This window comes from Schistocerca cancellata, chromosome 1 (assembly GCF_023864275.1).
Source record: "Schistocerca cancellata isolate TAMUIC-IGC-003103 chromosome 1, iqSchCanc2.1, whole genome shotgun sequence".
In the NCBI taxonomy this organism is placed as follows: domain Eukaryota; kingdom Metazoa; phylum Arthropoda; class Insecta; order Orthoptera; family Acrididae; genus Schistocerca; species Schistocerca cancellata.
The window spans coordinates 836,161,770-836,188,621 of NC_064626.1; the positions used below are offsets into that span (position 1 = coordinate 836,161,770).

A 26,852-nucleotide genomic window follows, 5' to 3' on the forward strand; every position below is an offset into this window, starting at 1 on the left:
CACTATGGGACTTAACATCTTAGGTCATCAGTCCCCTAGAACTTAGAACTACTTAAACCTAACTAACCTAAGGACATCACACACATCCACACCCGAGGCAGGATTCGAACCTGCGGCCGTAGCAGTCCCGCGGTTCCGGACTGCAGCGCCTAGAACCGCACGGCCACCGCGGTTGGTGCGCAAGTTCATGGCAATTTTGTTTTGCATTTTGATATTCCGGTTATTATGGGCTTGTTAAAGGATTGTGATTTTTTATTTGTAGCTCACTGTTGCTGTTTGTGTTTACATATTGTCATTTTGACATTTGGAGATAGTGAGTGGAGCTGTGGGCGCTAGAAAATAGAGTGCCAAGTGGAGAAACCGGAACATTTCCGATATATTATTCTGTTTGAGTTAAATAGAGGAGTGACAGCAAAGGAGGCACCCAGAAACATTTGCTTCGTGTATGGAGATAATGGCATTGGATGGAGCACGACAAGAAAATGGTTGTCTAGTTTTAAGAAGTGTAGTTCTGACGTTAGTGACTCTCCACCTTCAGCAAAACCTTCGGGGTTTGATGAAGATCGTTTAAACCCATTAATCCACAACGATCCACCTCATTGTTCTCGAGAAGTGGCAAATGTGATGAACTGTGATCATTCCATGAATGCGCGACATTTTGAAGCAATGGGGAAAGGTTCAAAAAACGGGTGTATGGGTATCGCAAGCTCTAAGCCATAGTTACAAAAATCAGCAGAGGCTCTATGTGTATCTCTGCTTGCTCGTCGTCAATTGCCTCGTGAACAACACCGATCATTTCTACTCTGTATCGTTACTGGTGATGACAAATTGAGTGTTTATGCAAACATAAGGAAAAGATAAGAATGGTTGGGCCAAACCAAAGGAGCAATTTCCTGCACAAGAACCTGCCGGTACCCACAAAGAATGATGTTTCGCATCTACTGGAACAGCGACGGTGTGGAATACTACGAATTGCTTCCCCGCTCGCTCACCGATAGATCTGTACCTACAGATTGGAAAATCGCGCAGGTCGCACCAGTGTTTAAGAAGTGTAGTAGGAGTAATCCATCGAACTAGAGACCTAATCATTGACGTCGATTTGCAGTATGGTTTTGGAGCATATACTGTATTCAAACATTATGAATCACCTCGATGGGAATGATCTATTGATACGTAATCAGCATGGTTTCAGAAAACATCGTTCTTGTGCAACGGAGCTAGCACTTTATTCGCACGAAGTAATGTTCGCTATCGACAGGGGATCTCAGATTGATACCGTATTTCTGGATTTTCGGAAAGTTTTTGACACCGTTCCTCACAAGCGACTTCTAATGAAGCTGCGGGCCTATGGGGTATCGTCTCTGTTGTGCGACTGGATTCGTGATTTCCTGTCACGAAGGTCGCAGTTCGTAGTAATAGACGGCACATCATCGAGTAAAACTGAAGTCATATCAGGTGTTCCCCAGGGAAGCGTCCTGGGACCTCTGCTGTTCCTGATCTATATAAATGACCTGGGTGACAATCTGAGCAGTTCTCTTAGGTTGTTCGCAGATGATGCTGTAAGTTACCGTCTAGTAAGGTCATCCGAAGACCAGTATCAGTTGCAAAGCGATTTAGAAAAGATTGCTGTATGGTGTGGCAGGTGGCAGTTGACGCTAAATAACGAAAAGTGTGAGGTGATCCACATGAGTTCCAAAAGAAATCCGTTGGAATTCGATTACTCGATAAATAGTACAATTCTCAAGGCTGTCAATTCAATTAAGTACCTGGGTGTTAAAATTACGAACAACTTCAGTTGGAAAGACCACATAGATAATATTGTGGGGAAGGCGAGCCAAACGTTGCGTTTCATTGGCAGGACACTTAGAATATGCACTAAAGAGAGACAGCTTCCACTACACTCGTTCGTCCTCTGTTAGAATATTGCTGCGCGGTGTGGGATCCTTACCGGATGAGATTGACGGAGGACATCGAAAGGGTGCAAAAAGGGCAGGGGAGAGAGTGTGGCAGATATGATACGCGAGTTGGGATGGAAGTCATTAAAGCAAAGACGTGTTTCGTCGCGGCGAGATCTATCTACGAACTTTCAGTCACCAACTTTCTCTTCCGAATGCGAAAACATTTTGTTGAGCCCAACCTACATAGGTAGGAATGATCATCAAAATAAAATAAGAGAAAGGTTTAGGTGTTCGTTTTTCCCGCGCGCTGTTCGGGAGTGGAATGGTAGAGAGATAGTATGATTCTGGTTCGATGAACCCTCTGCCAAGCACTTAAATGTGAATTGCAGAGTAATCATGTAGATGTAGATGTGGCCATCATTGATGATATTTATTGTCAACAACTAGGATGTGTTGCAGACATAATCCAAAAACAACGACCAGGAGGGCTGCGTGAAGTGATACTATTCGACGACAACCCTCACGCGCATTCTGCCAGAGTGACAAAAAGCACTAAACAGGAGTTATCTTGGGAAGTAATTCAGCGCCCGCCCACCTTCTTCACTTGGTATTGCACTCTCAGATTTTCACTTTTTGCGCTCTCTATCGAACAACCTTCAAGGAACTTCCATTCCGGATGAAAATTCGCTCCGAACATGACTCGACAAGTTCTTCGCATCAAAACTATGTGATTTCTACAGTCTGTGAATCGAGAAGTTACCTCAGCATTGGCAGAGTGTTGTGAATAGTGAAGGCTGATATATTATCTATGACTGAAGTCTGTATTTTGTTTATCAAGCTGATGAAAAAAAGCTACGAATTTATGCACCAACCTAATACATACACGGGGACGCCGACGTACAGTATAACAGAGTAAATGCACTGAGGGACCAAAACATTATGACCACTCTCAACAAAAATTTTCTGGATTTGTGAGCGCATTGTCAATATGTAAAACTATCGACGTTTCGGTCACTGTTGCAAGTGACCTTCTTCAGGATTTTTTTTCTGCTGAATGAGAAAACTTTTTCTTTCTGCAGACGTGGCTGTTATCTAATTCTGATTGGCTGTCAAGGATGAAGGGGAGGGATATGAGAAATTCTTTACTGGTGTTTTTATTATTTCTTTTCATTGGTTGAAACTCGACGTTTTGATTGGTGTTTGCATTACTGCTTGTGATTGGTGGAAATCGGCGAATAGAAAACCAGGCGACAGTAGTGACGTGGTGGTGATTTCCTGCTTTCTTGCGCCGGCTGAGGCGCGCCAGTACTCTACGAACCTGCGGCCGCTGCGGTCCTCCGGCGCGCCTGTGTATATTGCTTCACGTGAGCTGTCGTCCCGTAACGCTGTTATTGCTTCTCTGTTCGTTTTGGAGGATCGCTTGGCTATTTCTATTGCCTCTCCAATCTTCCTCCTGAAAGTGAGAGGTTGTTTCGCCAGTACGCGAACTTCAACAAAATTAATCTGTTTGCCGCACTCATCCTGGTGTTCTGCAACCGCCGACTTGGTGTGTTGCCTTAGTCGGACATACCTTTTTCATATTGACAATGCGTTCACAAACCCAGAAAAATTTTGTTGACTGTGACAATGGCCGCGGAAGCGTGCGTTTATATTATGACAAGTGTCCAATGCGAGACCGATTGCCACCTGGTCGCTTTGTTTGCACGTGACGCGATGAAGAAAGTATATAAGCGGAGCAGAGACAAATGGGAACCATGCCAGCCATGATGTAGGCCGAAAATGGGCAAATACATTTATATAAGTGACTGTGATAAAGGGCAAATTGTTGTGACCCGTCGTCTGTGAATGAGCATCTCGGGAACGACGAAGCTGGTCGGCTGTTTGCCTGCTGCTGTCGTGAGTATCTATGTAAACTGACGATAAAACCACGAGTATGCGAGAAGATGTTGGACATTCACGCACCATCACAGAACGTGGAGGTCAGAGGTCTGTACCCTCTGTAAACCTGGATAGGTGGCGGTGTGTGGTAAATCTAGCGTCAGAGAACAAGTATAATGCTGGAGTGGGCACGAGTGATATGATGTACAGATTATCTTCAGATCTAAAATTAGTGCTGCTAGCTCAGTTCGTCCAGAAGGAAGACAAGACTCAGAGGGCCGTAGACACGGGTTCCCAGGTAGATGCCGTGTTTCATGACTTCCGCAAGGCGTTCGATACAGTTCCCCACAGTCGTTTAATGAACAAAGTAAGAGCATATGGACTATCAGACCAATTGTGTGATTGGATTGAAGGGTTCCTAGATAACAGAACGCAGCATGTCATTCTCAATGGAGAGAAGTCTTCCGAAGTAAGAGTGATTTCAGGTGTGCCGCAGGGGAGTGTCGTAGGACCGTTGCTATTCACAGTATACATAAATGACCTTGTGGATGACATCGGAAGTTCACTGAGGCTTTTTGCGGATGATACTGTGGTATATCGAGAGGTTGTAACAATGGAAAATTGTGCTGAAATGCAGGAGGATCTGCAGCGAATTGACGCATAGTGGCAATTGAATCTCAATGTAGACAAGTGTAATGGCCTGCGAATATATAGAAAGAAAGATCCCTTATCATTTAGCTACAATATAGCAGGTCAGCAACTGGAAGCAGTTAATTCCATAAATTATATGGGAGTACGCATTAGGAGTGATTTAAAATGGAATGATCATATAAAGTTGATCGTCGGTAAAGCAGATGCCCGACTGAGATTCATTGGAAGAATCCTAAGGAAATACAATCCGAAAACAAAGGAAGTAGGATACAGTACGTTTGTTTGCCCACTGTTGAATACTGCTCAGCAGTGTGGGATCCATACCAGATAGGGTTGATAGAAGAGATAGGGAAGATCCAACGGAGAGCAGCGCGCTTCGTTACAGGATCATTTAGCAATCGCGAAAGCGTTACGGAGATGATAGATAAACTCCAGTGCCGGCCAGTGTGGCCGAGCGGTTCTAGGCGCTTCAGTCTGGAACCGCGCGACCGCTACGGTCGCAGTTTCGAATCCTGCCTCGAGCATGGGTGTGTGTGATGTCCTTAGGTTAGTTAGGTTTAAGTAGTTCTAAGTTCTAGGGGACTGATGACCACAGATGTTAAGTCCCATAGTGCTCAGAGCCATTTGAACCATAAACTCCAGTGGAAGACTCTGCAGGAGAGACGCTCAGTAGCTCGGTACGGGCTTTTGTTGAAGTTTCGAGAACATACCTTCACCGAGGAGTCAAGCAGTATATTGCTCCCTCCTACGTATTTCTCGCGAAGAGACCATGAGGATAAAATCAGAGAGATTAGAGCCCACACAGAGGCCTACCGACAATCCTTTTTTCCACGAACAATACGAGACTGGAATACAAGGGAGAACCGATAGAAGTACTCAAGGTACCCTCCGCCACACACCGTCAGGTGGCTTGCGGAATATGGATGTAGATGTAGATGTAGAATGCAACAGTAAACAGTGAAAGTCCATAACGTTAACCGTTAACGAAAATAATAAACGAAGTGGTGTTTCTTCTATTACGTGCATACTGATACTTATACTGACGCAGTTTTCGTGAAGAATGAGGTGTCACTGCACAAACAGTGCATACCTGTGAGAGGGATATGTCGTAAAGGGCAATCCATAATGGGTGCCACTTGCATCGTGAGAAAACTTGGACTGTAGAGTGAGCTGGGTGTGGTGCGCAGACAGTGTTTGGTGTACGTACCGCTTCTTGACGGCGTCCCAGTTGTCCGAGAGGAAGTGCAGCAGCGCCTCGCTGCCCCGCTGGCTGCTACCCATGTGTAGCAGCAGCAGCCGGATGTCCGACTCGGTGAAGTTGCCCGTGTCCTCCAGCAGGCTTACGTTCAGCAGCCTGCGCAGCGGGACACAGAGTGTGAGAGGGGGGGGGGGGGGGGAGGGAGGGAAGGGCAACTGAAGTGTCTAGCTATTCTAACAGAAAATGCAGGGTGGTGTTTCCAGTGCTGCTGTTCAGGCTGTATACATCGCAGGACGCTGAAACATCGTAGGTATCCAGAATGAGATTTTCACTCTGCAGCAGAGTGTGCACTGATATGAAAGTTCCTGGCAGATTAAAAATGCGTGCCGGACCGAGACTCGAACTCGGGACCTTTGCCTTTCGCGGGCAAGTGCTCTACCATCTGAGCTACCCAAGCACGACTCACGCCCCGTCCTCACAGCTTTAATTCTGCCAGTACCTCGTCTCCTACCTTCCGAACTTTACAGAAGCTCTTCTGCGAAGCTGTGAGGACGGGGCGTGAGTCGTTCTTGGGTAGCTCTGATGGTAGAGCAGTTGTCCGCGAAAGGCAAAGGTCCCGAGTTCGAGTCTCGGTCCGGCACACAGTTTTAATCTGCCAGAAAGTTTCATCGTAGGTATGTTCATTAGTAGGTGCACTCGCGGTGTACGCTGAAACAAATATTAGTTCCACCTTCTGCCACCAGATGAAAATATGGCGCTCTAAACAATGAGAAAGTGAAATGTTTCCTGTTTTGACGTCAATATGCTGTTTGTTGCTTGGCGACGAGTGTTGATTTCTTTTGTGAAGTGGTTGTTCGTGCACAGGGTTAAGAAGGGTCAAGCTTTTCTTACGAAACGCAATGGCTGTTGAGAAGAAAGACCGTGCACTGCTGCTAGAGTTGCTTTATTGGAATGGCAGCAATAGGAGCGTTTCATTGAGGGAATATCGCCGACGTAAACAACTGCGAGGAGGCCCCATGACAATAAATGTGCTACGCAATATGATCAAGGATTTGAGAGCAACGGTTAAATTAGAGGTGCAGTAGTGAGAGGGAGGAGGCCTTTTCCCGTGCCAGTTGTTGAAGTTGCTGTAGCTATTACCGACCATGCCACACATGCCCCAAATTCTACAGCCAGTCCTCAAGATGCGCCATGGGAATTGTCTTTCCCTGTAAACAGTTCAAAAGATTTTGCAGCGTGTTTTATACTGGTATCCCTAGGAGATTTAGAATGTGCACCAAATGTCCCCCAAGATGGGCTACAATACCGTGACTTTGGCCTTTTTTTCTTCCGCACGCATGGAAATGAATAACGTATGGCAGGGGAATATTCCTATTACGGACGTGGCACATTTTATTCCGCTCACTACCGTGAATGCGCAGAACTGTCATATCTGGGGCTCTACTCTGCAACACGTTGCGCAGGAACATCCTCTGCACTAAGATTATGTGACTGTGTGATGCGGCTTCACAAGTTTCCCCATTCTCGGTCCGTGGTTTTCTTCGAGAAGATGACTCCTTGTGGGCCTGTTATGTGAACAGTGGCATCTGCACGTTACAAGTACTTCTTTGTGCAACATACGACTCTGGCTTTGCAAGAACGCAACTGTGACGACACCACTATTTTCGTAGAAGATGAGGGGACCCCACACGTCACTTACAGGGCGAAATACTTGCTCCGAGAAACTTTCTGTAACGACTGAATCATCTCTAGGCAGTTTCAAGACTTGTGGCCTTCCAGGTACCCCGACCGAAATCCATGTGACTTCTCATTGTGGGGCCATCTGAAAGACCGTGTCTCAGGAATGTAAGCGGACTCTTTCTGATCTGAAGATCAGCGTACGACGACATATCGCTCTGATTTCACCGGACGTGCTGTGAGCAACTGTCGACCATGCTGTGTTAGAGATGCAGCAAGTTTCTGGGCAAAGAGACCGCATTGAAAACACATGCCATAGTACAGTGGCTGTGTTGTTAAGAATTACGATGCAACGTTCTTCAGACAAGCGTACATGGACGAAGGAACAGGCACTGCGGCGACTACAGCCGTTGTGAAATACATGAAACATTTGCAGTTGCGAATATGAACAACCGTCATCTATATAATTGAATGACTACAGTGAAAATTTACGCCAAACCAGGGCTTGAACCCGGAGTTTTCGGTTTTCGGGAGCGGACGCCTTACCATTGGGCTAACCGAGCAGCCCCCACGGCAACATCCAAACTTCCATATGTCGTTAGCCATGTGTCTACAACTTGTACTCGTACATTCATTATGTATATTCCCGTACAGAGGAGAATTTTAATCGAAAGTGCCTTGCCCGGTGTCGGCAAATAAATACAATATTGCATTGCCTGTTTTATTGAGAATTGTGATGCAATGTTACTTCGCACATGCATGCATTACCTAAAGGTAAGGTGATAAACGGGAAATTTTGATTCGAGTCCCAGTCCGTCGCAAATTTTCACTGTCGTCATTTCACTATACTGTTGATCGTTGTTCATATTCGCAACTGCGAATACATTTAGTGCCTGCTCCTTCGGACATGTATACATGTCCGAAGAAACTTTGTATCGTAATTCTGAACATCACAAGCACCGAAATATCGTATTTATTCGCCGACACCAAGTAAGGGACTTTCAATTAAAATGTCTACCCTGTACGGGAATATCCATAACGAATGCAAGAGTGCAGGCTACACATGGGAGTTTAGGTCGGACCATAGGGCATGCTCCGACAGCCTAACGGTAAGTCGAGCGCTCTCCATAAGCAGCAAACCAGGGTTTCCAGTCCTGGTCCGACACAGATTTGCATTGCCGTCAATCCATTGTACAACTGATGGTTGTTTATATTCGCAGCTGCGAATACATTTCATGGGCGTTGAACACATGTTGTAACTTGCGACCTCATCTTAACACACGTTCCAGAACGGCTGTTATACTGTGTTTGGTCGTTCCTCCTCTTTTCTTGCACCTACACCATATTCCGAACTGCTTACAGCGCCATATTTCCACCTGCTGGCAGAAAGTGGAACTATAATTTTTTTTCAGCATACTCTGCGAGCGCACCGGTTAGTGAACATACCTACGATGTTTCAGTATCCTGCAAAGCATACAGCCCGCACTGCAACACCTAGAACACCGTCATTTTAATTATAACCACCTGGTAGTAACAGTAGAGAAAAAAGTTTATTGTTCTTGCATCACAAGTAGTCACAACACATCAATATGTGAAACATAAAATTCTCCAAACAGTTTCTATGAACCATTAACCTCGAATTACACTGCGCAAAAGAACTAAAGGATCACTTTTTGAAACTGCGTCATTTTCCTTCCACTGCGACGCAGAAGTGTGAAATTCGTCTCAACAAAAGTGCCTAAGCCTTCCTCTGTAGCGGCTCAGAAGTCCATGGGAGGCGTAAAGTGGGTTAATGAGGTCACATTGGCACTAAATTTCACCACAACTCTGCCCAACCACACCTTGGACCTGTCACATGATGAGAAAGTTATCCCCCCCCCCCTTCCTCCAACTTCATCCACCTCTTCTCTTGACCCCTCTACCATGGAAGTCAGAACCGCGACGACCAGCGTTGAAATCAAGCAGTTTTCTTGTGGGTATCCGAGGAAAATATTTCAGAAACACCGCCGCTCAGAATCAGCACGAAAAGGTATCGAGAGGTGGCAATTAAACCACCTCTCCCCTCTGAGGCTCTCATTTACGTACAGCTCGCGGGTGTAAACGATAGTTTGCAGTGCGGTGAGCAACAGAACGACTTTCTTGGCAACCTTTGACACTGCCTACACCCCTACAAGATTCATCCCTTGTCTAAGGATAAATTGGAGTCTTACCCCTTTGAAGTATAGTGCGACTTAATATTTTGCTCTGATATGCAGGGGGAAATCATCGTTCAAAACCGCATGACGAAATTTGAACGTGAACCGAAACACCAAACGATTTTTACGCTTTTTCAGCTCTGTTTTGTGGCCTCGTGTGGCATTTATAGATGTGTGCAACAATGTCACGTACTTGAATAAAACGGCAAAGGTTCCCCCTAAGGCCCTCCAGTTCGGCGACACACTCAGTGCCAGCCGCTCATCTTTGTTGAGCGCTTTACAAATGTCTGTATAGAGACAACCTTTCATCGATTTCTGTGGGAAGACAATCCCTTCGACATCGTACAGCTGTGTGGAGCTAATCGTGCCACTATTCTCCTTTCCACGACTCTTTATCAGATACATATTGGTTTTGTTTAGCTTCAGGTTATATTCTGGACTAAGTATTCTCTATACTTCATTTAAAAAGTCGCCTAAATCTTCCTTCACTTCGACCAGAAGAGCAATGCCATCTGCCAGCTTTACAACCCCTGTAGAACCCATGTCTTCGTGTTTAATTTTTTACTCTTTTCTGAAATTTTCTTTTTCTGTTTTCAATCCTCCTTCGATGTATAGTTTCAACGACAGCAGTACTAAGCTAGAAGACAGCCTCACATACTTCTTCCTCTATGTAACCGTGCTATTCCACTTTTATTGCCCTCATCTGGTTTTTGTGGACCTTTACATTACATGTCTGTCTATGTATTTTGTACTCAGGATGCGGATCTCTTACTACTTTTAGGTTGTCACAGATTTGTCTGTTATCCAACAAACACTTTATTCTCCTTTCCATTAGTAAGATCGAAATCAGAATAGCAGCTCTGAAACCAAACTTGCCTTCTTACAGTACCTGTTCAGTTTTCTTGTTTTCTTAAATACTATTCTTGTCAGCAGTATTAGACTGATTGATATTTATTGCTTTCTTCGGTAATATGAGATATCTGTCTGAAAATCTGATGTTAAGCACCCGTTTCATTGACAGTTCTCATAATCTCCTAATTCCTATAGGCTTCCTAACAGATTTCACTAGCTCTAAAACTATAGCAGTAGACTTCTCCTGAGTACACTGAGCTCTGTTAATTTAGTACACTGTCAAACTCCAGTCACAGTAATAGTTCATCTATTTCTTCTGCATGCAAATGCTTCTCCTTATTAAATCTCGCTTCTATATTGTACAGTCCTTCGACGCAGATCTCGTAGTTCAACAACTTTACTTCTCCGAATTGACGCTTAATTTTCCAGTGTGCGTGTTGATTTTTCATGGAATCATCATACCAGTTTCTTTGAACACACTCTCTCTCTCTCTCTCTCTCTCTCTCTCTCTCCCTCCCTCTCTCTCTCTCTCTCCCTCTCTCTCTCTCTCTCTCTCTCTCCCTCTCTCTCTCTCTCTCTCTCTCTTTTTCTCTTTCTCATCTATTCTAATTTCACATGTCTGTACTTCTTGTCAGCTTCATTCCTATCTAAACAATACTGCCATTCATCGTCCACTGAACTACTGTCGATAATTTACTTAGACCATTAGTTACTGGCTTGGAGAATTTTCTCTTTGTCCGATTCGGTCCTAAATTTTAAGTTTTTCACCTCTTCATATACTTATTTTTCTCTGTTTTTCCGAATTTCAGTCTGCTTTTCATTGCTACCAGGTTATCACCGAGGCTATGTTGGCATGGATTCATGCTTTGCTTTCACATAATCGATTTTTAAATATTTGTCTTACCTTCCCATGCATCCTGGTCTTACGTGACGTAGCGTTGGTATGGTATATTGGTATGATTCATTGAACCCTCTGCCAGGCACTGTATTGTTAGTAGCAGAGTTATCACATAGATGTAGATGTAAATGTAGACGATGAGACTTTCCTGGATTTCAGCGCAGTGCATTAAGAAACCCTGGTTCCTGGGCAGCTATAAATAACACTGCCAACCAAAAATCTCACATGGTGTTGCTATCATTGAGCGTCTAAAGACTGCAGACAGTTGAAGGGCCAATACGTTCTCATATTACGTTATTTATATTTGCAGAGTTCATTAAATTAAAATGCTGTCATGTTAGAAATTTAACAACTATAATTAACTAATGTTCCCATGTTCCTTCTACGTCTTATATCAGTGTATGTAATTGGAATTACTATATTGTTAATGTGGACAGATGCAGATGGTACGCAATAAGTTTTGGGTACTTCATAATTTTCGTGTATCTTAACACTAAACCACACACATTTTATGGGAAGCGAAAATTTCACTTAGTCTAAAAAATCCACTGGTTTTCATTTAGGAAATAAGAATCCCAACTAGCTAGTGTCGATGACGATACCAAGGCCAGGCGAGAAAGTGGCTTTCGTAAGTTAGAAATTCATTTGAGAGCTGATGAAGGCTTCCAGAATGAAACTTTCAAGACTCGAGGCCCGTTCTCACAGCTTAACTTCTGCCAGTACCTCGTCTCCTACCTTCCACACTTAACAGAAGTTCTTCTGCGAAACTTGCAGGACTACCACTTCTGGAAGAAAGGAAGGCTTGATGAAGGTTTGTATGCATTGTCTCCAAGGCATAACTATACGACTCCTATTTCCTATATTTTTTATTTTACTTATTTTAACTTTTTATTTTCCATTGTTTTGTTATATTTCGCGGTATCATTATTATCGCACAAAAAGGAATGAAAACTAAAAATGTACTGGCATTGTCACGTTACATAGGATGCGTTTATACGTCCTGTTGTAGGCACCTAGGGAAAAGCTCATATAGATTGACAGTATCAATAAAGTTGAGGTAATTTTATGTGGCTAAATGCTGGAGCTCTCTATCTCAGTTATGACTATAACGTTTTGTTATTATACACTACTGGCCATTAAAATTGCTACACCACGAAGATGACGTGCTACAGACGCGAAATTTAACCGACAGGAAGAAGATGCTGTGATATGCAGAGCATTAGCTTTTCAGAGCATTCACACAAGGTTGGCGCCGGTGGCGACACCTACAACGTGCTGACATGAGGAAAGTTTCCAACTGATTTCTCATACACAAACAGCAGTTGACCGGCGTTACCTGGTGAAACGTTGTTGTGATGCCTCGTGTAAGGAGGAGAAATGCGTACCATCATGTTTCCGACTTTGATAAAGGTCGGATTGTAGCCTATCGCGATTGCGGTTTATCGTATCGCGACATTGCTGCTCGCATTGGTCGAGATCCAATGACTGTTAGCAGAATATGGAATCGGTGGGTTCAGGAGGGTAATTCGGAACGCTGTGCTGGATCCCAACGGCCTCGTATCACTAGCAGTCGAGATGACAGGCATCTTACCAGATGGCTGTAACGGATCGTACAGCCACGTCTCAATCCCTGAGTCAACACATGGGGACGTTTGCAAGACAACAACCATCTGCACGAACAGTTCGACGACATTTGCAGCAACATGGACTATCAGTTCGGAGACCATGGCTTCAGTTACCCTTGACGCTGCATCACAGACAGGAGCGCCTTCGATGGTGTACTCAACGAGGAATCTGGGTGCAGAAATGGCAAAACGTCATTTTCTCGGATGAATCCAGGATCTTTTTACAGCATCACGATGGCCGCATCCGTGTTTAGCGACATCGCGGTGAACGTACATTGGAAGCGTGTATTCATCATCGCCATACTGGCGTATCAGCCGGCGTGATGGTATGGAGTGCCATTGGTTACACATCTCGGTCACCTCTTGCTCTTATTGACAGCACTTTGAACAGTGGACGTTACATTTCAGATGTGTTACGACCAGTGGCTCTACCCTTCTTTCGATCCCTGCAAAACCCTCCATTCCAGCAGGATAATGTACGACCGCATGTTGCAGGTCCTGTACGGGCCTTTCTGGATACAGAAAATGTTCGACTGCTGTCCTGTCCAGCACATTCTCCAGATCTCTCACCAGCTGAAAACGTTTGGTCAATGGTTGCCGAGCAACTGGCTCGTCACAATACGCCAGTCACTGCTCTTGATGAACTGTGGTATCGTGTTGAAGCTGCATGCGCAGCTGTACCTGTACACGCCATTCAAGCTCTGTTTGACTCAATGCCCAGGCGTATCAAGGCCGTTAAACGGCCAGAGGTGGTTCTTCTGGGTACTGATATCTCAGGATCTATGCACCAAAATGGAGTGAAAATGTAATCACATGTCAGTTCTAGTATAATATATTTGTCCAATGAATACCCGTTTGTTATCTTCATTTCTTCTTGGTGTAGCAATTTCAATGGCCAGTAGTGTATTTAAGTCGGAAACGACGCAAGGTAGAAATATTTTTTCTTAACAATTATTTCTCAGCACAAACTATCTTGTAACACCCTTACAAGCTTTTCAAACTGTTTCTGACCAGCCTGTGTAAGGTGACCGGTTTCAACAGCACTTCCCGATCATGTCGAGGCCAGTCAGATATCCGTTACTGTAGTAACTTGGAAGTTCACTTGTCTGTAAGCTGTTAGATAGTGACCAACTATATGGACTGAAACCGGACAACATATGTAAAGAATGTGTAGCGAGCTAGATAATATAATAATCAGGAAGTCCTATGCATTAATAAACATCCAGTAGTGGAGAACAATGCAGAAATCCACGTGCTCGCCATTCGAGCACGCGAGGACAGCGGGTGGAGAGCGCCGCTGACTCTGCCGCTGCTGCTGACCTGAGCATCTTGTCCTGGGTGGTGGGTCCTCCGGCCAGCTCCTTCAGCAGGAAGGTGCGCTCGCTCTGCCGGCGGGACGCCGGGAACCGCAGCCACCGCTCCAGGCCGAACTCCCACAGCTTCAGGGGGCCCCACATGAACACGAAGCTCATGTACGACTCAGCGACGCTGCGGAGAAGATTTCACCACCACTTGAAAACACACACACAAACACAGTCAGAGCGACTACACTTGTCAACTTAAGGGTGGTAGGACTTCAAACGGGCCGATTTGGAGCAGGAGAGGCACCACAGGACATTTTAATTTCCACTGTCTGTACGTTTACAAGTAAATTCATAGACCTTTGTCAGTACGACCAGGAAGTATTCAGGATTCACACTCATAGCAGCGGGAGTTCAAAAACATAACAAAATAATTTTTTTACATGTGAAATTTCATCATTTTTTCACTTACTATTGGCTGCATTTGTTGCTATAGGTACACTTTTCTTCATAAGTAAGAGAGACTATTCGATGAATTTTGCACAGCGTACAAACTATACTTACAGGTATCTGAAACTCTAGAATCTATTTAATTTATGGAAAAATGAATGAGCTGTTACGTTTTAAACATTATGTTTAGAAAAAAATCAGATTTTGTAGTTAATTATCTCAATTTTTACCACAGTTTTTAATAGATTTGGAAAATTCTAGAGTTTCATACATCTGTAAGTATGATTTGTATGCTGTGCAAAATTCATCAAAAATCTCTCTTGCTTGTGAAGAAAAATGTACCTACAGTAACAAATGCGGTCAACAGTAAGTGAAAAAATGATGAAATTTCATATCTAAAAAATTTATTTTGTTATGTTTTTGCACTTCCACTCCTATGAGTGTGAATCCTGAATCCTTCCTGGTCATGCTGGCAATGTTTTATGAATTTATTTGTAAAAGTACAGACAGTAGAAAATAAAATGTCCTGTGGTGCCACTCCTGCTTCAAGTCGGCCCGTTTGACGTCCTACCCCCCTTAAAAGAGTATTTATGGGAGCCTACTCACACCTTCGACTAATCACATTCCACGAGAAAATATACATGTCACAAAACCAGACGACTCAAGGGCATCTCACCTTGTTTCAATATTGCCAGTTACTGGTAATTTCAGGTGTTAGTATGAAATCTGAAAATCTGTTATACATCTCTGTTTTTAGTCTATAATGTGGTGGAGTACTTTCCAAATGAAATTCTTGATAATCGTTATGAAAAAATAATACAATAGCAACAACGTTACAAGAAATTTTCAAGGAAAACATCTTTTTACTCAACCCGTGAAAAAAACGTAACTGTAACTTATTTTGACTGATAAAATACAGGGGGTATCAAAAAGAATCATCAGGTTTGGCACGTCTATATTTCTGAAACTAAGAAACAAATACAATGAATTTTGCTTCTTGGTGAACGGGAAACTCAAAAAGATTTTTTTCATACATTTTCATGAGTGTACAATATGCCCCCCTTGAGATGCACGGCATATGACAACGCGATATTCAAGCTGTTCCCACACTGCAGCGAGCATGTCTTCAGTTACAGCTTCCACACCCGCTGTTACGCGATGTCTCAGTTAATTCATTGTTGTTGGTAACGGAGGCACATTAACAGAGTCTTTTTTATAGACCCCCACGAGAAGTAATCACATACAGTTAGGTCCGGTGACGTCGGAGGCCAGTAATGTAAGGCTTGTAAGTAGGCTGTTTATGTGTTTGTATGTTGGCAGCGCTATGTAGTGCTCTGCATTAATAACTCTGACAGCGCTGTGCGCTCTCTGTAAGAGACTCTGTGGCTGGTCGGACTTGCAGTTGGAAGTTAACAGTCAGCAGTGATGGAAGTTGGAAGCGAACAGCCAGCAGTGATTGAAGTTGGGAGTGTGTAGTCAGCAGTGATGGAGGTCAGAGGTTAATAATTTGCAGTGTTGGAGATTTCCAGGGTAATTTTCAAGAATGATTGCCTATCGAAGTCACTGGGTCCAAACGATACATATCGAACGTGTGATCGTAAATCAATCACGCGACTCCGGTGGCGGGCGTTGTGATCACTTATTTGCGATCGTCATTTTTATCTGTTTTCCGTTGTTCCCTTAGTTGCTCTAAATTACATACCTCCGCGAATTATTTGTGAGTTGCTAGGGAAAGCCAGACAATTTATGTCGTTATTGAGTGGGATGTCTGGTGTTCTTGAGGTTTCTTCAGCTGATTCTCTCACATGGAAAAATCTAATTCCATGTTTATCCAGCGTAGCAAATTGTTTGACTTTTTGTCGTAGATATGGAAAAAAGGGACTGTGTAGATTTACTACCAATGATTATATAATTTTTTTTGAACTCGTTGTCTCTTGATAAGGTAACATTTCGCAAATATATTGTTTGCTTTGCTAACCACATGCCTATTAGCAGTTAGAGCCTTCAGTAGTTAGAATCTTTTACTTAGCTGGCCGTAATGGCGCTTGCTGTATTGCAGTATTTTGTGTAATGAAGATTTTTGTGAGTAAGTGACTTATGAAATGTATAGGTTATTGTTAGAATTTTCTACTAATTTAGGGCCATTTTTTGTATTAATTATTTTTATATTAATTATTTGAAGTCAGGTTATCATTTTTTGAGCAGTCAGATTGCGTTGCGCCAGGATATTGTGGGCCAGTGTTGAGATGATATAAGACTAGCAAGTGACACTTGCATTCAATCTGCAATTTAAGTAAAAAAAAAAATATTTTATTAAAGAAATAAGTTTCAGACTGAATCATTTGGTCCAGTGCGACCGATCCATCGTTCAGTAATTCTTTGATTTAAAAATTCCCACACGTCCAGAAGCCACTTTGGTGGTGCCCCATCCTGTTGTTAAATGAAGTCGTGTGAATCAGTCTCCAACTGTGGGAAAAGGAAGTTCTCAAGCATATAGACATATGTGCTTCCTGCAACAGCGTTCTCTGCAAAGGAAACTGGACCATAAACCTTTTCCCTTGAAACTGCACAAAACACATTAAATTCTGGGAAGTCCCTCTCATATTGTACAACTTCTTGCGGTTCTGTACCCCGTAATCTCACATTATGACGGTTCACCCTTTTCCATTTAAATAAAGTGTTGCCTCGTCCACATAACTTTTTTTTCTTTCTGTGTGTGTGAGGAATGTTTCCTGAAAGTTTGGCCGTACCTTTTTGTAACACCCTGTAGAACAAGAATAGACCTACAAAAAAAAAAAAAAAAAAAGTGTGTCGCGACTTGCGACTTCACGATGGGCGACGCAGCGGCACTACTTACGGGTTTCCCTCGTCGGGGTCCTCCATGCGTGTCCAGGCGGAGAAGGCGGCCAGCGACTCCTCGATGCAGGGCGGGTAGCCGGCGGCGCACAGCGCGTGCTTGGCCAGACGGCCCAGCTTCGAGTCCGGCTCAGACTCGTACAGCGGCGTCACCAGGCGCCGCACGAACAGCTGCCCATGTCAACAAGGAAGGCCGTTACACCACGCGCTCCTCTCCATCTCTCTCTCTCTCTCTCTCTCTCTCTCTCTCTCCCTCTCTCTCCCTCTCGCTGTCTCTATCTCTCTCTCTTTCTCTTTCTCTCTCTCTCTCTCTCTCTCTCTCTCTCTCTCTCTCTCTCTCTCTCTCTCTCACACACACACACACACACACACACACACACACACATGCACACACAGACACTTCCACTAGCAATGAATTCCGAGGTAGTTTTCTGCTGGAGTGTTACGCATCATAGAAATTATAAGATTTTTCGAAAGCAAACCATGCCGTCATCAATATCTGACCAGCCTAGCTAAACACTCAAAACTCAGGGAAGCCCAATATAACAACGAATTGACTGGGTAAAATATTCTCAGTCTTCAAGCTACGAGCCGGCCTTTGTGGCCGACCGGTTCTAGGCCCTACAGTCTGGAACCGCGCGACCGCTACGCTCGCAGGTTCGAATCCTGCCTCGGGCATGGATGTGTGTGATGTCCTTACGTTAGTTAGGTTTAAGTAGTTCTAAGTTCTAGGCGACTGATGACCTTAGAAGTTAAGTCCCATAGTGCTCAGAGCCATTTTTTTCACGCCACGTCAGATCAGTACGCTTCAGCTGTGACAGAGCGTCCTGAGATCCGTTACCCATACAATTTGTAACAGTTTCTTACCGCCTGGATTACAAATGGTTTTTCTATTTTAATTATTATTTTCGGCTTCAGTTCTCATCGAAAACCATCATCAGATATGGAACAGAAGTAGTACTGTAAGCATGCAGAAAGCTTTGAATCGCAGATGTTCCACAAAGCAGAATATACACTAAAACATCCGTCCTGTAGTCCTTGCAATATTCGTTGAGCTTATATTCCTTGTGGACCCTGCATCATGATTAGTTAAACAAAAGTACTTACAAATGAGCGAGTTGGCGCACAGGTCAGTACACTGGACTCGCATTCGGGAGGACGGTACAAATACCAGTCCGGTCATCCACATTTAAGTTTTCAGTTATTTCCCTAAATCACTCCAGGCAAATGTTGCCTTGGTTCTTTTGCACGGGCACAGTCCATTTTCTTCCCCATCATTGACTTATGCTCCGTCTCTAGTAACCCCTATGTCGACGGGACGATAAACCCTAATCTAACTTCCTTCCTCCTTAAAGTACTTGCATTTATGTTCAGCAGACGATAAGAAAATTGCGTGATTGTCTATGGGTTTATAGTACCCTCACGTTCTCTTAAATTCTTGCATTAAACTGAACCTTAATATTAGGAAGGAAAGTAACATCGTTCTATTATTTTACACATCAAATACGGGTACATTACATTAATTTTTGTTATCTTATCCAGTAGTTATAAAATTATACTTTGCAATAAGTGATAATGCCCCAAAGTGCATTAAAATACATTGTACAAACTCTAGACATTGATTGATGAGAGGATTCGAAACAAAAATCGTCTGATGAACTTATGTCCGGAAATGCATGGTTTCCATGTTAGACAGCATTTATTCAATCATACATTCTTACACAGACTGAAACCTAATATTCGTTGTCCCATGCAATTACAGTTGTATAGTATGTGCTGAAAATGGTTTCCATGTGCCTCAATGCATGCGTCTACGCGCCGTAGCATGCTCTGCCTCACACGTTCGCATCGGCCACGCTGCGTCCGAACAGAGTCAAATCCAGCATGAATACGTTGCTCCAGTGTCTCCACATCTGGAATCGGCTCTGCATACGCGATACTTTTGAGATGCCTCTTAACCAGAACACATACGGGTTGAGGTCTGGTGAACGAGCAGGCCATGCAACTGGCCCCCTCGTCCGATCCGTCGATCAGCAAAGGCACGATTGAGCTGCGTCCGGACGGTTAACGGCGAAGAGGGCTGGAGCACCATCATATAGCAGCCGCATAACCCTTCGAATCATCACTGGCACTCCTTCCAGCGGTGGAGGCAAAGTCACCCGCAAGAAATGCCGGTAGTTTCAGCCTGTTAGGCGACGTATCCTCTCATCAAAAATACGGTCCCCATTTATCCCGACCTAGCCTAACTTTAAAAAAAAGGACACAGCAATATAAATTAAATGTGAAGATGTTTCATTAATTTTTCTTATTTAACGTCTCCGTACCTTAACACTCTTTACAACGTAAGGTTGAACTTAATCTCAGCAACCCTTAGACTCTCGGACTACAGCCAAAATAACATGTCCTCTAGGCTTCTACAAAACAAAAGGCCTTCTTGCCATCTGTAATTAATAGCGAGTTCCCTTCAGCATTTTACCCTTTATGCACTTTAGCGTTTATACAGTCCCCCCCCCCCCATCCTCTCTTTTTAGCTACTTCACAAAGTACACAAATTCAACGATCCTGGCTGCCCCATACTAGCTGACAAATGTGCAACCATTGTCTCTCTCCACCTTCCGTTGCTTTAGGTGGGACTCAAAATCACTTACTTCGTACTGATTCTATCGCAACCCCCCCCCTTTCCCCGTGATGCTCCTACTCTCACAGTTTTTACCTTCTTACTCCTTTAACTGGTTATCTCACTAATCCCGCAAAACCGAGCACACGCTGGTCACTCGGCTCTTGTGCCGCCTCACTTCATTGCTAGGTCCTTCGAGGTGGTTGTCTGATAAAGCTGTCGTCTGGAAATCACACATCCGTTTACAAAAGGAAAGCAACTGTTTGCAGCTATAAACAACCCTTATCTGCCTGATGTTTACACATAGCCTCAGAGTTCCCGGAATCGCTGCGGTTCCACCACCACTCCAGGTATCGCGCGGGCTTCGCAGCAAACATTACGGTGGATGGGTTTGCTTTGCTGCGTTCGGCGATACCAGAGACCTTCCACCTGAGCACGTAGGTCAGTCTGCTTCCTGGTTCCATTATGTAGCCACACAACACACACTTCTTTCACGGGGACCATTAGCCAGGAAAGTGTTAGTGTACCCGGGACCGAGTTGCGACCGCAATCCGTAATACACCAAAGCAAAACTTAAGGACGCAAGTAAGATTCTCAAGATGTATCACTGTCAAGAAACATAGTTCGATGAAACTTGGACCATAGTTAGAAGGAACTGCTACAGTGAAGTGCAGTGCAGTTCAGAAGATAACTAAAACAAATGTGCAATAAGACGAACAGAAGTGACACTTTCATTCGGAGACAATGATCACATGAAGTCACAGCGATACATGATGGCCTCCTGTATATCACAAAATGCGGGACATGCTTCTTAATAGAGTTTGTGATCACCACAGACGGCAATGTCTGCTCTGAAATGCGGTCTCGCGCTGGCCACAAGGGCGGTAAGGAGTTCTTGCGGTATGGCGTTCCATTCCTCAGACCAGACTAGGAAAACCAAAACAGGTCGAATAGGGGATAAATAGGTGTGGTTGCAAATTTTTGTTCGGTGGTAGGAGGAAGAAATTTCTGAGAATGTACGTCTGTAGTAAAGAATTGTATGGCAGTGAGACATGGACTGTCGGAAAACCAGGACAGAAGAGAATCGAAGCATTTGAGATATGGTGCTAATAAGAATATTGAAAATTAGGTGGCCTGCTAAGGATAAGGAATGAAGAGTTTCTGCACAGAATCGGAGAGGAAAAGAATAAGTGGAAGATAATCAGAAGGAGAAGGGACAGGATGATAGGACATCTGTTAAGACATCAGGGAATGACTTCCATGTTACCAGAGGGCGCTGTACAGGGCAAAAACTATAAAGGAAGACAGAGATTGGAATACATCCAAAGAATAATTGAGGACGTAGGTTGCAAGCGCTACTCTGATATGAAGAGGTTGGCACAGGGCAGGAATTCGTGGCGGGCCGCATCAAACCAGTCAGAAGACCGATGACTCAAAAACAAAATAAACGAAGAAAATCCATTAACAATACACTAAAAATTCTGGCCTCTGCTGTATGAGTGTAGGGGTGGGGAAGGGCATTTAAAGGTCATGTTTTTATATTGTTCTTGAATAACTCGAAAGCTGGCGCTTCTAGTGGAAGTGTTCAACAAAACGAAACGAAACCACATTAAATTTTACACAAACAAATCCTACACATTTCTTTCTCTAGGACCAATAGTTTCACGTGTTACACCATTAAAACATTGTTTTCAATAATCTACGACTTTATAACAGCACCTTTTTTGCTGGAATTTTATGTTAGTTTTGTACTGGGTAATATTTTTTGTACAAACGGCCTGTTACAGTTACTAAAAAACGTAAAAAAGTTACCTTCAAACACCCTCACCCCAGCCCCACGCTCACGCCCCATCAGTCAGGATTTTTAGTATGTTGTTCACGGAACTCCCTGGTACCACTGTACAAAAAATTAGGGACTACAGGAATTGTTCTCCTAATTTTCTTTCGTTGACTGGACTAGCTGCACCAACTGCTGAATGATCGTCGGTGCATGCTGGTGCGTTGAAATACGCCTCCCCAGCGCAAAAAATGGTTCAAATAGCTCTAAGCACTATGGGACTTAACATCTGAGGTCATCAGTCCCCTAGACTTAGAACTACTTAAACCTAACTAACTTAAGGACATCACACACATCCATGCTCGAGGCAGTATTCGAACCTGCGACTGTAGCAGCAGCGCGATTCCAGACTGAAGCGCCTAGAACCGCACGGCCACACCGGCCGGCTGATTACTGCAGAAACGAGTTCTGCACGTTCGCGTACACCACCGTTACTCTACCACGCAAAGATAGGGGTTACACTCGTCTGTAACCCAGGGAGGATGGGGGGGGGGGGGGGGAGGGGGAGGTCCACCGGGGGCCGAACGGCACAATAACCCCGAAAGAGTGGTTCGGTGTTCGGGTGGAGGAGGAGTCAGTGGACTGCGGTAGTAGGGTTGTGGACCACTGGGGCTGCGGCGGTAACGGAGCCTCTCCGTCGATTCTAGGCCCTCGGTTAACATACAATACAATACAATACAATAGTCACATTAATGTCACTGGACAGTGTATATTGTCCTTATGTTTGGCAGAGTAGTGTAGTTTCCCCCATTGGCGTTAAAACTAAGAATAATTAGCACTGTACTAAAAGCGCCGTGCAAAACGTTGCGGTCAAGGTCTCCCTAAATGTGCCATTACATAGTAGCAACCGACCTTGAATTTGTCGTCGACGTAGGTGCCGGAGAGGCGGCGGCCGAGGTGGTCGGCGGCGTTGAAGAAGGCCTCCCAGACGCGCGGGTCGCGCTCCGTGCCGACGGCCAGGAAGCGCATGACGGCGAGCGCGGGCGCGGGCGCCAGTTCGCCCGCCAACAGTAGGTTCCACGCGTCGTGCACCAGCTTGGCGCGCGTCAGCGCCGGCAGCGGCCGCAGCCCGGAGTCCTTCGCCGCGCTCGCCTCCAGGTACTCCGCCAGCAGGCGCCAGTTGGCCGCGTCGTAGTTCACCATGAACATGCCTGCCCCGCACGGATACTTAACAGTAAAGTGACTGTGAGGGGCCTCACAGGAGATGAGCTACTCTAAGTTAACAGTGTGGTCAGATTGATACTATAAAACAGAACAACCTTTTTTCTTTGGCCAACTCGAGAGACCTTAAAGCGTCATACGGTAACTGACGACATACTGTCAACCTTTTTCTTCTTTGTGTCATCACTGATTATTGTATGATTATATGATAGCAGAACAAACACTGGTAGCAGTTACTTCTGTAAAATATCTGGGAGTATGCGTGCGGAACGATTTGAAGTGGAATGATCATATAAATTAATTGTTGGTAAGGCGGGTACCAGGTTGAGATTCATTGGGAGAGTCCTTAGAAAATGCAGTCCATCAACAAAGGAGGTGGCTTACAAAACACTCGTTCGACCTATACTTGAGTATTGCTCATCAGTGTGGGATCCGTACCAGATCGGGTTGACGGAGGAGATAGAGAAGATCCAAAGAAGAGCGGTGCGTTTCGTCACAGGGTTATTTGGTAAGCGTGATAGCGTTACGGAGATGTTTAACAAACTCAAGTGGCAGACTCTGCAAGAGAGGCGCTCTGCATCGCGGTGTAGCTTGCTCGCCAGGTTTCGAGAGGGTGCGTTTCTGGATGAGGTATCGAATATATTGCTTCCCCCTACTTATACCTCCCGAGGAGATCGCGAATGTAAAATTAGAGAGATTAGAGCGCGCACGGAGGCTTTCAGACAGTCGTTCTTCCCGCGAACCATACGCGACTGGAACAGGAAAGGGAGGTAATGACAGAATGACAGTGGCACGTAGAGTGCCCTCCGCCACACACCGTTGGGTGGCTTGCGGAGTATAAATGCAGATGTAGACTGTGTAACACGTGTATATTTCTATTGTCTATTGTCAAACCACAATTTGTGAAAGATGTTTATATTTTATTTATAGGATTAAGTAGGAATAATTAGTATTTTTCATTTTGGAAATAATTGTAGTGGCAGGGAATCTCTGCACCAGAGTATCGTTGGCAGAAGAGACGGCACAGTGATATAATTTTAAAAAGGGCGGGAGGGACCGCGTATGGATACATTTTACGAAAAGAGCGGGAAAGACCGCACATTGATACATTTTATAATGGTAGCAGGGATTGTCTGCACCAGAAAGCATTGTTGGCGGGAGAGACCGAACTTTAGCGTTCGTAGGAAGTCAGTAGTAAGCGAGATGTGAAGCGAGTCGGTAGCAGGTCTGAAGCGAGAGGTTGAGAGGAGCGGTGTGCCTGCCAGCCACCAGCTATGATTTACAAGAGATTATAAACGGATGTACAGAGACATCAGCTAACTATTATCATAAGAGGAACTAATAAAATTGATTTTTTTTTTTTTTTTGACAGACTCAAGACTACTAAAGGTATGTTTGCGCAATGCTAGTCGTAAGATTGTTGTAAAAAGTGAGTGGCGGCCCGAGTGGCCGTGCGGTTCTAGACGCTGCAGTCTGGAACTATGGGACTATGGGACTCAACATCTGTGGTCATCAGTCCCCTAGAACTTAGAACTACTTAAACCTAACTAACCTAAGGACAAACTGCCTATTGGCTTCTGTCTCGGGTTCTTCGGCCGACGTTCATCTAATGATTTTTCTGACGTTTCGCCAGCACGAGTGGCTGGCATTGTCAAAGCTTCACCCTCCATTTCCGGTGGTGAACTGGAGGCGAGCTCGCGGCCGCAGGCTATATGTACCTGGCGCGCCAACGTCCGAGGGCTTCTCCGCGGTCATTTCCAGTGCGTTTCTCCTCTTGCTACCTGCGACGGTCGTTCGCTGCAGTACGGGAAGCCAGGATCCGTTTACCTTAAGGCTTTCCTCTTTCTTGTTCAAACTGTTCGCGTGTTTTTGGATTTCTACAGCTTCTCTGAACAAGCGCGTGTGATAGTGCTTCTCTACAGACAGAACTTCCGTGTCGGCGAATTTTATTACGTGGTCGGTCTCATTCAGTGCGTGCTCTGCCACGGCCGATTTCTCCACCTGCCCCAACCTGCAATGTCGCTTATGCTCTTTGATCCTGGTGTTAATGGATCGTCCAGTCATTCCGACATAAACTTTTCCGCATGTGCAAGGTATACGGTATATTCCCGACATTGCAAGTGGGTCTCTTTTCTCCTTCGCCGATCTAAGACACTCTTTGATCTTCCTTGTCGGTTTGAAAATCGTCTTTACGCCGTGTTTGCGCAATATACGGCCGATTCTGTCCGTCACTCTGGGAATGTATGGCAGAAAGGCCGTACCCGACATTTCTTTTTCTGGTTCCTTACTTCGCCGAGTGTTTGGCTCTGTTACACTTCTAATGTAATTTGTGGAGTACCCATTGCTCCTCAGAACAGATTCCAGGTGTTGCATTTCTCGTTTGAGGTGTTGAGGCTCACATATTCGTCCTGCTCTCGTTACGAGCGTACTAATCATGCCTCTTTTCTGGCTCGGGTGGTGGTTTGACAGTTTGTGCAGGTATCGGTCCGTGTGTGTCGGTTTTCGATACACGCTGAGTCCCAGGTTTTCGCCGTCCCTTGTGACCAGCACATCTAGAAATGGCTGTTTCTTGTCCTTTTCTACTTCCATGGTAAATGTTATGTTGGCATGGAGGCTGTTCAAGTGTCTCAGGAATTCACCGAGCCGTTCTTCACCATGGCTCCACACCACGAAAGTATCATCGACGTACCTGTACCACACCTTAGGTTTGCAAGTCGCCGAGTCCAGTGCCTGTGCTTCGAATTGTTCCATGAAGAAGTTGGCCACCACTGGACTGAGAGGACTACCCATGGCGACGCCTTCCAGCTGTTCGTAGAAATCGCCATTCCACGTGAAATAGCTCGTGGTGAGACATGCATGGAAGAGCTTTTTGATGTCTTGCGGGAACATGGATCCGATGTGCTCCACAGCGTCGCTGAGTGGCACTTTCGTAAATAACGAAACAACATCAAAACTGACCAGGATGTCGTTTGGCGCAAGTTTCAGTGTCTTCAGCTTCTCAATGAAATGTCCTGAGTCCTTAATGTATGTGTCGGTCTTTCCCACGTGTGGCTGGAGCAGAGAGGCCAAGTGTTTCGCCAGTTTATACGTTGGTGAGCCAGGAGCGCTAACGATCGGTCTCAGTGGAACGTTGTTCTTATGGATCTTGGGTAATCCTCTCTGCTCCAGCCACACGTGGGAAAGACCGACACATAGATTAAGGACTCAGGACATTTCATTGAGAAGCTGAAGAAACTGAAACTTGCGCCAAACGACATCCTGGTCAGTTTTGATGTTGTTTCGTTATTTACGAAAGTGCCACTCAGCGACGCTGTGGAGCACATCGGACCCATGTTCCCGCAAGACATCAAAAAGCTCTTCCATGCATGTCTCACCACGAGCTATTTCACGTGGAATGGCGATTTCTACGAACAGCTGGAAGGCGTCGCCATGGGTAGTCCTCTCAGTCCAGTGGTGGCCAACTTCTTCATGGAACAATTCGAAGCACAGGCACTGGACTCGGCGACTTGCAAACCTAAGGTGTGGTACAGGTACGTCGATGATACTTTCGTGGTGTGGAGCCATGGTGAAGAACGGCTCGGTGAATTCCTGAGACACATGCCAACATAACATTTACCATGGAAGTAGAAAAGGACAAGAAACAGCCATTTCTAGATGTGCTGGTCACAAGGGACGGCGAAAACCTGGGACTCAGCGTGTATCGAAAACCGACACACACGGACCGATACCTGCACAAACTGTCAAACCACCACCCGAGC

The 26,852-nt window shown here is 44.9% G+C and overlaps 1 protein-coding gene across 1 annotated transcript in view; it reads right to left on the bottom strand.

Moving 5' to 3' along the window:
• LOC126188762 (aminopeptidase N-like) overlaps positions 1-26,852 on the bottom strand; it is a 233,358-nt gene that overhangs the window by 27,954 nt on the left and 178,552 nt on the right. Inside the window, exons 12-15 of the mRNA XM_049930375.1 lie at positions 22,786-23,084; positions 17,481-17,650; positions 14,193-14,360; positions 5,635-5,781 (exon numbers count right to left, since the gene is read on the bottom strand). Of these exons, the coding sequence (XP_049786332.1) occupies positions 5,635-5,781; positions 14,193-14,360; positions 17,481-17,650; positions 22,786-23,084 (784 nt within the window). The remainder of the gene's footprint in view (positions 1-5,634; positions 5,782-14,192; positions 14,361-17,480; positions 17,651-22,785; positions 23,085-26,852) is intronic.